At 36.6% G+C, this 11986-nt stretch overlaps 2 protein-coding genes across 2 annotated transcripts; one reads left to right on the top strand and one right to left on the bottom strand.

Annotated features, from left to right (window-relative positions):
* Positions 1-5862: 5862 nt before the first annotated feature.
* UNE2 (Major facilitator superfamily protein) lies at positions 5863-8582 on the top strand. Its single transcript, XM_079071368.1, has 3 exons — positions 5863-6373; positions 7115-7863; positions 7989-8582. The coding sequence occupies exons 1-3, from the start codon at positions 6086-6088 to the stop codon at positions 8497-8499; spliced, it is 1548 nt and encodes a 515-aa protein (XP_078927494.1). The 5' UTR covers positions 5863-6085; the 3' UTR covers positions 8500-8582.
* On the bottom strand, positions 8521-10929 carry LOC145137229 (putative methyltransferase At1g78140, chloroplastic). The gene is made up of 8 exons (XM_079071369.1): positions 10693-10929; positions 9997-10106; positions 9754-9894; positions 9589-9673; positions 9306-9499; positions 9104-9215; positions 8873-8980; positions 8521-8762 (listed from the first exon to the last, which is right to left on the bottom strand). The coding sequence occupies exons 1-8, from the start codon at positions 10870-10872 to the stop codon at positions 8622-8624; spliced, it is 1071 nt and encodes a 356-aa protein (XP_078927495.1). The 5' UTR covers positions 10873-10929; the 3' UTR covers positions 8521-8621.
* Positions 10930-11986: the final 1057 nt, after the last annotated feature.

The following is an 11986-nucleotide window of genomic DNA, read 5'->3' as shown; positions in this document are numbered from 1 at the left end:
AAGATGGTTAGGGTTTCATGGGGCATCTTTAGAGGGAAGGAGGCTGGTGAAGGGAAAGGTCTTGAGTCCATAATGATGCTTAAATAAGGTCTAAACCCTAAAAATTGGGTTTATCCCTGGACAGCGTACACCCAACGTACTGACCTCCGCCCAAAAGTTACACTCCCCCCCCCCTCCTTGGGACCAAATTTGCATATAACTTAATAACAAGGGTTGAAATAATAAATACCTTGGAACCGAGTGTTACACCCATGCCCAGTGGAGGCAATCTAGGCTTCCCAACATTCCAGGAAAGTTGTGCACATTTGAATGATGAGCATACAACTGTTGGATGTCACTACAAGTAGGTTTGCGCAGATATCAAGGACCATATAATCTCATGACATACTTGCAAAATTTGTGAAAGCTAGTTCGTGCAGTACGTCCGAACATCCTAAGTTTCTCATTTAGTGCATCAGGGCAAGTGGCATACGCTAATTGACAAAGTGCATCAGTGCATTTTTTTATAGGAGTAAAACCAATTGTACCTCTAGCATCCCATTTTTGCTGAAAAAATGGACACGCTGTCGTGACATCGTTGACGATACGCAAAAACAAAGCTTTATGCATACGAAATCAGCGACAAAAATATCCTTGAAACGTGGCATCCTCGACAAAGTATCATGCATGAGTCGTTCATTAGCCGCCTCACGACATCTTTGTATGTATATTCTCTTCCTCTGATGTGCATTCTCCGCATTTTATTGTTGTAGTTCTTCGACCTTCTATTCCGCCTCCTGAATGACCTCTATGGTCGTTTCAAGCAAGGCATCAAACATGCCCGATGAAGACGATGAAGAAGACATTTTGAGAGAAAATATTTGAGTTGTAAAATGATTTTGATGAGATAAATGGGTAAGGTGGTAGTATTTATAGGAGTTATTTTTTAAAAAAAAATTAATGAAAAAGTTGTCGTTGCCAGCCATCCCATCGGTCAAATCAATTTCCCAAACTCGGCATTTGGTCACTGAGTTGCCGAGCCGAGCTCGGCATACCGACTACTCGGCCTGGTGTGCGCCGAGCTCACTGAGCCTAATGTCGAACCCACACCGTGTAGCCTAATATAATTAAGATAAAATAATTTATTATTCTATACATATTTATTTAATTTTTTATTATAAATTTATAAGAAAGATAAATAATTAAAATGGATGTGAGGAGTATCGTCATTTTTTTTTCTTGTCATGGTAACAACGAAAACTTCATTTTGTATTTTAATATTACAGATAAATATAGTAAGAGTAGGGTTAATGAACTAGAAAGGTAACAAATTTTGGTTTTTGTTCACATTAAGGTAACCATGTTTTTTTCGTACACATTTGACCATTGAACTTGTTTGACCTGTTCAAAATAAGGTAATATGACTGGTAATTAGCGGTAACATTACCCTATTATGAATAGGTCAAACAAGTTTAATGGTCAAATGTGTACGAAAAAAACATGGTTACCTAAGTATGGACAAAAACCAAAGTTTATTACCCATTTTGGTAATATTGGGTTATTTATGTTAAGTACAAGTAGTCATAAGATCCATTGATGTGACATGAAATTGGGTTGTCCGGTCTTTATGTATGAGGAAACGGTCAAGTCTTGGGCTAACCAGTTTAGGCCCAACTAGTTAGGGGTTAGGTTGTATATGCTTAAGGGGCTAGGTTGTATGTGCTTTAAAGACCTAGCAACACAGCCAAGCCCATGACTAGTTAGGACCGAACTGGGTTAAACCAAGCCTAACTTAATTGTTCATTGACTGTCGGAGACTGAACCCATGGCATAGTATCTGAGACGGTTCTTGTCCAATATTACCAAAACGGGTAAGAAACTTTGGTTTTTGTCCATATTTAGGTAACCATGTTTTTTTCGTACACATTTGACCAATAAACTTGTTTGACCTGTTCAATGGTCAAATGTGAACGAAAAAAACATAATTACCTAAATGTGGACAAAGACCAAAGTTCGTTACCTTTCTAGGTCATTAACCCGTAAGAGTACGAAAAAGTTGGGGCCTTGGGTCATGGCCCCTCTAAGCCCTACAACCATCCGCTCAAGGTTTTGATTCAAAAGGTGATACAACTCAAGTAACCTTTTCGTATCAATCCCGTTTTTGAAATTATACAAGGGAAAAAACAATTTTTAAGTCTGAAACTCATAACAAAAAACATATCCAAAATTCATAGTATGAATAAGTTAGAAACTCTTAGCAAGTACTTTCTATTATTTTAATTATTATAGAGGCCTTAAAAACATATATGATCTATTTCGAGACACTATAAAACACATAACTCAATTATTATATAACCAAAAACAAGTTTTAAACTAATAAGAACAAGTGCAAAACTCATAGGTACTCGAGAACAAGTTCGTAACTCAATGGAGTATATCTATTTTTCTATTTATCTTGAAATATATCTTCAAATATTAGTCTTTTTGAAGAAGGGTATTAAAACATGTTAGGATGTTGGTTTAGACTTGTTATTTTGTTGATATTATGCTCATAAAATATTCATATTATTTATGTTAGAGTTTTCATCAAACCAACATATAATGAAGATGTATGTTGAGGTGTTCATGTCCACTACTAGAAGAAGTCCTCGGAAAAAGAAATGAATACCATATGATCATTACTGCCACCACCCATATGAATTTGATGTTAGAGATAAGCAGTTTATCATGCCATTTTGGGAACATAATAAAAGGCTATTAATGAGTTGAATTGATATGTATTTGCCTAAAAATGGCCCTACATTGATGAATTGTTGAAGAACATGTGTAGGTAATCAAATATGATTGTAGGGACAAAACCTACATGCAAAAAGAGCACTGTAAGATGGAATAAGGTCTAAGCATCCCTCAAGGCGTCTAAGATGTCCTTATAGACGTCGTGGTCAGATTGGCATCTAAGACGATCCGAGGACGCCAAGCCATTTTGGTTGAGACTTATTATTTATGTTGATGTTGTGTTCATAAAATATTTAAGTTATTTGTGTTCGAGTTTTCATCAAACCAAGAGGAATGGAGATGCCCTTTGAGGTGTTCATGATATATGATCTTTACTACCACCAGTCATATAGATTTGAAGTTACAGACGAGTACTCAATATATCATCATTAACCAACTTAGTGTATGCAAGCCACTACAACAATGGATGGTATATCAGTTGAAAGATGCTTGATATTTATTAACTGAAAATGGAGCCATTTTTGCGTTGATATTTGAAGATGTGTCTAGCTGAAGTTTACTTTCTAAAAAATATCTAGAAATGTATATCTATGTCTTGGTTTGATAACAACTAATGTGAAAACTTTCACATGAGTTGTCATAGACCAAAACGGTTAATATCCATTCCTCATAGTTTTTGTACAAAGTGGTAGATGTTTAAGATATATCTTGTTTGTTTTTAACTTAATTTTGTTAGTAAATAAAATTTTGGGTCCATGAATTGCAATAAGTTATGTTGATTATATGTAACTTAATTTTGCTGGTGTGTTATTTGGTAATATTTTATGTAATTTGGACACGATACTTATAACAAAGTCCTTAAGTTATTTGAAATGAATGCATATATGGTAGGTCACAATATCTGTAGTATACTTCTAGAGGGGGTGAATATAAGTATAAGTTATATATATATATATATATATATATATATATATATATATATATATATATATATATATGTATATTATTTTTGAAAAGTCAAAACAAATTCAATAAACACAAAACAATTGTAATACTTATTTTTTCAGTAAAGATGTATTATGAGTCAGGTGTGTCATATTATTGTTGTGACGTTTTCCGCGAATAATGAGCCTTGGAAATACCTATGTGCCAGTGGTTAAAGCTATAGGTTGAAAGTATGTTGTCCTTTATCAATAGAGATAGATGAAGAGTGACAAACAAAGAAAGAAAACAAGTTAGTAAAGGACACAACATGTGTTGGGAATTCTTAGCATCAAGTACACTATCTAAGGTAGTAGAAACAATTAAGAGATTTAACTAAGTGTACATGCATCCTAGAATCCAGGTTTTACTAGTTATAGCAACATAATTTAAAAATCAACAAAAATAAAGAACTACTAACCGCTTTATTGTTTGATCGTGATCTTGTGACTTCCAGTTCGTTGCTATGGATGAAGGATCCAATGTAGCACCCCTATAAGTGAATCAGACTCACAACACCAAAAGCAAAATGATGAAACCCAAACTAAGGTTTATATGAAATTCTCCAACCCTTAGGAAAGAGGTTGACAAATCGTTCACAGAGAGATATATAGATAGATAGAGAGAGTGAGAGAGAGAGAGAGAGAGAGAGAGAGCGTATGGAATTTTTTTCGGATGGATTAATGTAACAGCCTAAAATTTTCAACAAATTTAAACCTTTCAAAAGCGACCCACTTATTAATAAAAGTGTTTACAAACTATTATTTCCAAAACATTATTTAAAATCTGAGTCTCCCAAGATCCAATCAGTTGTAAAACCAAGGATGTGTACGGTCACGCCTTCGTCCTGACACTGTCCACTGAGGTACCTGGAAACATAACCCAAACTATAAGCACGAAGCTTAGTGAATTCCCCCAAAGTTCCAGTACATAAACATAATAACAAATAAACAACATGCATACGGTGCCTTCAGCCTGACTGGAACGCTCCACCGGCCTACAGTCTATCTGGTACGCTCGCAGAGCCTTCAGCCTGACTGGAACACCCCACCGGCCTACACTCTATCTGGTACGCTCACAAAACCTTCAACATGACTGGTACGCCTCATCGGACCTTCAGCCTATCTGGAACGTTCTTCAGGCCTTCGGCCTAACTGGTACGGCCCTCAGGCCTGCAATCTATCCCGGACTCCCTGGGTCTCATGGCCTTCAGCACATAGCAGGAACGTCTCAACCCAACCACACACAACATGTCAACATATACATATCCAAAACACATATAAGCCCAGTAAACCATAACAACATATCGATATAAACATTACCAGGTTTGTTAAACTGACATCACAAAGCAGTATAGTCTCAACCCACCCACACCACGGAGACATATACACATCTAAACATATAACCAATTAACAGACAATCAGGCAGATCTTACAAGTCACTAAGCATAGCATCATCGTATATACCATGATACAGATCTAACATATCACTACATCATACCAACATGCGATAAACCATGATAACAATCCAATGGGCCGACCTTGGTGCCTTTACCCGGAAGTACGGTGAGGAAAACTCACCTCGCAAACCGGATAAAAGCTGATGAGGTCCCGACTCCGAATCCCAGCTCTCAAACCAACACCTACTCCAGTCAAAAGACCAAACACAATCAAACTCCCCAAAATACCCTCAAGGTCCAACTTGGTCAAACTTTGTCAAAGTCAGTTGGTCAAGGTCCAAAAATCAATATCTCTTCCCAGCAGAGTATGCCCTGCGTACCAAGAGAGTACACCCAATGTACTCTGATGTTGACCAAAAGCGTGGCGCTGACCGCATGCACTCAACGTACCACCAGGTACGCCCAACGTACGCAACCCAGTCCCAAAACTCCATTAAGAGCTTATTCCATTAAGAATTGTATAAAATAGTTATTGGTATTTAATCCAAACTTATATCTTGTTTATTTTATCATATCAATCAATTGCATACACGATCAGTTTGACTTTAAATCCTAAATTCTATGAATATTTGATTATCTTTTTGAAAACTTATTTCGTATCTTAAACGTTATAAATAATTTGACAATTTTTAGTTACCTTTCTTAACAACTTTTATTATATTTTAAAAGTTATAAATATCTGTTGACATTGTCGCACCAACAGACATCGTACCTATTGGGATTGGAAATTTCGACCAAGAAGAAATGGTCAATCTGAAACAATGGTGTTTTGGGATAATCGACACCCAGTCAACGACTCTTTAGTCAAAAGTTCCGACGACCGTCAACATTCAAGAAACTTCAATCGGTTGATCCTTCAATTCGCCTTCCCCTTTTGGGGATTTTCTTTGCTCAACTTTTGAAAAATTACCCATCTCATAGAATCAAGCAATGACGCCGGAGACGGTGACGCTGATACTGGTCAACCTCGCCGGAATAATGGAAAGAGCTGACGAGTCATTGTTACCGGGAGTTTACAAGGAGGTCGGAGAAGAGCTCCACGCTGACCCAACTCGGTTGGGATCGTTGACGCTTTTCCGATCAATCGTTCAGGCGTCCTGCTTCCCTCTCGCGGCGTACTTGGCGATGCGCCATAACCGTGCTCACATCATAGCTTACGGTGCTTTCCTTTGGGCCGCCGCTACTTTCCTTGTTGCATTATCTTCATCATTTTTTCAGGTAAATTACTCAACTTTTTTGCTTTTAGATTGATCAATTTCTTAATTTTTTTTTCATCTATTAATGATTAAGTGGTGTTTGAATTTGGGTATGAAAGTGAATAAGCTTTATCAGATAATCAGAATCAAATGATGCATTTGTCTCGATTTGTCATCGAGACAAAAAAAAATGCATTTGGGGAAAAAATTCAGTTGACTATAAAAGACATGGTCTATATTTGTATGTAGAATATGCTACTTTCATAATGATGTAGAAGTAATATTCGACTTCTAAATGGCCTAAAAGTGGTAAATGCAAGCATTTTTATAGGTGTAAAAGTTTTGAATTTAAGGGTCTTTTTGGGATTTCCTCCCAAGTATTTACATGTGTGAAATGACTTCGAGTAATGCACGTTTTTGTGCTCATGGCAACAAGCATTCTTGTGTATTTATGGTGCATGTTTGATGTTTGACTTCCGAAAACATATTATTACTTCTTTTAAAGGAACCAATTTGGGATTTTTTTTTTCCTTTTAAGTTGAATCATGCTTATAAACATAAAGGTGCATGTTTGTAAAACGATAGGACTTTAAACGGAATAAGCTTTATTTTCCTGACTTATTCTATTAAGTCGTTCTTTCCGTACTAAGCAGTTGTTTTTTTTCCCATGACGTCTTCTTATATGCGTAAAGTGGCTGTATAGGTTATGATGTCTGTCTGGATAAAGTGTTGTATACATAAGGTCTGTTTTTTTTCTTTTCAGGTGGCATTATCTAGAGCTTTGAATGGAATCGGCCTTGCAATAGTAGGACCCGCAATCCAATCATTAGTAGCCGATTCCACCAATGATGAAAACCGTGGAATGGCTTTCGGGTGGCTACAACTAACAAGCAACCTCGGTTCAATCATCGGTGGACTCCTTTCCTTACTTTTAGCCTCCACCACATTCCTCGGAATCTCCGGTTGGCGAATCGCCTTTCATCTCGTCGGAATCATCAGTGTCATCGTCGGAATCATGGTTCGCCTTTTCGCCGACGACCCACGTTTCAAAAATTCAAAAACCCCTCAAAATCTCGGAAACAGTCAATCTTTATTATCCCAAGTCAAAGATTTAGCCCGGGAGGCTAAATCCGTCATTAATATTCGGTCTTTTCAGATTATTGTGGCTCAAGGTGTTACGGGTTCGTTTCCGTGGTCGGCATTGTCGTTTGCGCCCATGTGGTTGGAACTTGTTGGTTTCTCTCATAAGGATACGGCTTTCTTGATGACATTGTTTGTGATTGGGAATTCGTTTGGGGGGTTGTTTGGAGGCCGGGTTGGTGATATTTTATCGAAGCGGAATCCGAATTCCGGGAGGATTGTTTTGGCCCAAATAAGTTCGGCATCGGCGATTCCGTTGGGGGCGTTGCTTTTGTTGGCATTGAAAGACGAGCCTTCGGCTTTGTTTTCGCATGCTATTGTGTTGTTTGTTACGGGTTTTTTTATTTCTTGGAACGGCCCGGCTACAAACAAGTAAAGTTCTTTACTTATTCTCTTTTCTTATTTGGTTTTTTTTTTGTGATTAGACCTTTGTTCATTCCTATGGAATGAGCAATTCCATTCCTTTCCTGATTTCATCATACCAAACACGTCTACAGTCCTATTTTTGCAGAGATTGTTCCGGAGAAATCACGAACAAGCATCTACGCATTAGACCGATCATTCGAGTCAATCCTATCGTCATTTGCTCCTCCAATAGTCGGAATCCTAGCCCAACACGTTTACGGTTACAAACCGATTGAAAAAGGATCCGAAACCATCGAAACCGATCGCGTTAACGCCACCTCATTGGCTAAAGCCCTCTACATTTCAATCGCAATTCCGATGACGTTGTGCTGTTTCATCTATTCCTTTCTGTATCGAACGTACCCAAGAGACCGTGAACGTGCCCAAATGGAAGCTCTTATAGAAGCCGAGATGGAAACTCTGGAATCGGAATCAGGAGAACAGAAACCGAGGTACCGATTCAATCATGATGATGATGATGGTGATAGAACGAGTATTGATATGGAGTATGGTGGTGGAGATGATTCAGTTGTGTTAGATGAAAGTGATGAAAAATTATTGCTTTATAGACAATTGACATTTGCAAATATGATTCATAGTTGATATTTGATAGCTTCTATACACTTATACAGAGTGAAGTTTAATTTCCTTAAAGTTTATAATATACAATTGAAAGTTCTTTCACATATGTTATCTTAAGATATTCTCGGGCAATTCGGGCATGTTCATGCGGGTTTTCGGGCAGAGATCATAACAAATTGTCTGTTTCTGACACATGTAATATCTATGAGTCCACAAGTTTTGCACAAGTCTTTAAGTTCACTTTCAGATAGAAAGATACGGCTTCCTGATACCTGCCCGATAGTCTAAAATAACAAAATCAAAACAATCTCATTAGTTTAAATAAAAGAAAAAAATATATATATTTTTTTAAAAATTGAATTTTGTTAATTATCCATAAAAACTGAATACATACCTCGCGTATAGGTGATACAAAGGGCATCAATGGATAAGGGACGTCTAGTATATAAGTGGTGGCAACAAACATTCCTCCAGGTCGTAAAATTCGACTTATTTCAGCTACCTATTCCACACATTCCACACAGTCTGAATCAGAAACTTCTAATTGTGGTATCAAACAGTCTGAATCTGACACAGTCAGACCAGTAATAGGCATATCAAGCAGCCCCTAAAAAAGAATGCTAACCCCAGAAGATGGTGAGGGCCAACAATGAAGAGCTGCACCAGCATGCACAGCATCTATAGAACTTGAGGCGAATGGGAGTCGTGCAATATCAGCTCTAACCAAAATTAAGTTCCTAAAAATTACATTATTTTTTTAATCAGAAATGATATAAAATGTGAAGTATGTAGAAATAATATATGAAAAATTAGATTTGTAATTGTACTCGTTTGATATGTTTTCCTCTTGCTTGATGAAGTCATAAGTCTGCTTTAACATGGACTCTGAATAATCTAGAGCGACAACAAGAGAAAACAGCCCACTTTTTTGAAAAAGCCTTGAGAACATTCCACTACCACAACTAGCATCAATAATACTTCCTCCAATTACTGGATTAAGATAATCTTTCATCATTTCAAACTGTAGAAAATAAAGAACAAAAAGTTAAATCAAGTTTTCTTTTAGAATACATGTTCAACAAAAGACATTACACAAATATATCATATCACCTCCTGCTGTGGGCCCGGGAAACCACCCGATATTGAAAAAGCTTGTCTCCAGCCTCTTTCATACAAGAATGATACTAAAGGCAACCTGTGATCAAGAAATTAGTTTTTTTTTTTTTAAATAAATGAGTTTTAATTTTTATAGGTTTGTTGATTAGATTGTAGTACCTGAAAAGCTCAGAAGAAGCAGGCTTGTATTCACCATATTTCTTGGTGCCACTAGCTATTGTTAGATCAAGATGTGTTTCATTACCACTGTAGGACTTTTTACAGGTGCTACATTTTAGGATAGATCCAGGGGTGGAATCTCTGTGAGAAGAATTTGCAGAAAGAAAATATTAAATTTAAAGTAAGTGAAATAGATTGTTAAAGAAAAAGATAAAGATTTCAAATTGAATAAAATTAACTTACACTGAGAAAACTGGATCACCATTCCATATTAATGTGTCATAACAAATGGGGCAAGCCAATACCTGCTTCTTTTCATTTGGATTTGCCTCTTGTTCATTTAAATCGGTTCCCTGCATAAAAAGTAAATGAATCATTGAAGGAAAAATGTTAATGATGTATGGAAAAATATCATTTCCTTCAAAGAAGTGAGTTTATGATTTGAATGTTACACAGATAGAAAGACTTTAATCCATTGGACCTTGTTACTTCTAAATCAAATGGATTAACATTAACCTTCAAAATCAACAAATGTGTTACAAGTAATTAGCAAATTACTTGTGATATTGTTAAAATGATTATGCATAAGAACCTAGAAATCGGGATAAATCTACGTCACTTCGAATCATTGTCCACACCTATGCAACAGACTGATCTTTTTAATAGAATTACAACGAAAACCAATTGAATGATTCTCTGAAAAAGTGCATAAATGATAAAACTCAAGTAACTGTCTCGATTCGGTTTAAGAACCTAAAATTGATTATTAAAAAAAATTAAACGGAAGTGAAAGGCTAACCATACAGAGGCCAACACTGCAATTCAGCCATTTAATCACATTCAATGTCTAATCAACCAAATTCATTTGTTATCCACTATCACTACATGAAAATTCACAGGTCGCAATTCTCGCTCAAAAACTCAGATGCATACACATACCAGCACGGTTTCGACGGTGGCGATTGCAGGTGACGCGCGGATTTTTGCAGCAAAGTTCCGATAAAGAGGTGAATTTACCATGAACGACGGAGGTTTATCAAAAAAACGAGTTGACATACCACTACTCAACCGAGTCGCTACCGGAGCTAGCGAAAGGTTGCTTGCTACCATCGTCGCCATTTCGGTGGATGAGTGGTCTGTTCACTCAGTTGCAGTTTTTTCGTAAAAAGAAAAAGAAAAAGAAAAAATAACCCAAAATTAAATAATTAAATAAATACAAATAAAATAACATTTTGTTACGTGTGCAAATAATTGCCGGCCAAAATTAGTTAAAGAAAAATTACATAAATGGTCCTTATGTTTATCAAAGGTTATCATTTCAGTCCCTATTAGTTTTTTTTGATAAATATGGCCTATAGTTTCATTTTTTTACGTTATTGGTCGTTAACCTTCACAAAACAGCTGAAATATATTTTTTAGATTTTTTATCATTGTAAGTTGTTTAATTTGAAAATAAGAAAATCTTACCCATTAAATACCTTCACCCCACCGTCCACTCCCTTATTACATCCCCAAATCGAAAAAAATCAAGACACTACGTTCCCTTCAACATCTCAAAACCACCACCTTGGGGGAACTTCTTTTATGCCATCGCCATTGACGACGAGAGCTTCCACCGCAGAAGTTGCTTCTGAGAACCGGAACCAATAGTTATAAAAGTCGACCAGATCAATAAATATCCCCAACACCACATTATAATATGGGGTTATTATCACTGTAACCCAACAATGTTTAATATATTGATTTAAATGGTCCTCGTGATTTTATTTTATTTATTTATTTATTTGTCTTTAAAGGGTACAAACTTGTATTTTTCAGTTTTAAAATGTTATTATGAGAAATTTGAAAGGGTCATCCAGTGACCCATCGTAATCATCGGTTTGGATATGTCACCTAGTTGAAGGCCCAAATGTTTCTTTCTCTGTCGTGTCCTCTCTCTTTTATCATGTCTCGTGTTTCTCTCTAAAATCCATTATCTTTTTCAAGAAACCCATTTCCAGCGGCAAAGTTCACGGCGGCTCCAACCTCAAGATCCGACCCAGATAAACCTTTCTCCTTCATCTATCAACTTCAATATCGTGTATGTGTCGATCTGTTTCCCCTTTTTCCCCCTCTGTTTCTCTCGTTTGATTTGCAGGTGGATAACATAAATTGTGAAGATGAACCAACGCATATCCTATGTTTCTCTCGTTTGTTCACGAAGACCAGGGAGCTTTTCTTTTTCTCTTGTTTG

This window comes from Lactuca virosa, chromosome 9 (assembly GCF_052849685.1).
Source record: "Lactuca virosa cultivar CGN04683 chromosome 9, Lactuca_virosa_CGN04683_v6, whole genome shotgun sequence".
Taxonomy (NCBI): Eukaryota; Viridiplantae; Streptophyta; class Magnoliopsida; order Asterales; family Asteraceae; genus Lactuca; species Lactuca virosa.
Note: the sequence above shows the minus strand (reverse complement) of the source record. Positions and strands in the feature narration are given on the sequence as shown.

Bases quoted from the DNA above. Each gene is read 5' to 3' on its own strand.
- UNE2 (XM_079071368.1), top strand. From the start codon at position 6,086: ATGACGCCGGAGACGGTGACGCTGATACTGGTCAACCTCGCCGGAATA. The intron at 6,374-7,114 runs GTAAATTACTCA...TTTTCTTTTCAG, and splicing joins TATCTTCATCATTTTTTCAG to GTGGCATTATCTAGAGCTTT. The intron at 7,864-7,988 runs GTAAAGTTCTTT...ACACGTCTACAG, and splicing joins AACGGCCCGGCTACAAACAA to TCCTATTTTTGCAGAGATTG.
- LOC145137229 (XM_079071369.1), bottom strand. From the start codon at position 10,872: ATGGCGACGATGGTAGCAAGCAACCTTTCGCTAGCTCCGGTAGCGACT. The intron at 9,674-9,753 runs GTACTACAATCT...TCTTGATCACAG, and splicing joins GCTTCTTCTGAGCTTTTCAG to GTTGCCTTTAGTATCATTCT. The intron at 8,763-8,872 runs GTATGTATTCAG...TTGTTATTTTAG, and splicing joins TTGTATCACCTATACGCGAG to ACTATCGGGCAGGTATCAGG.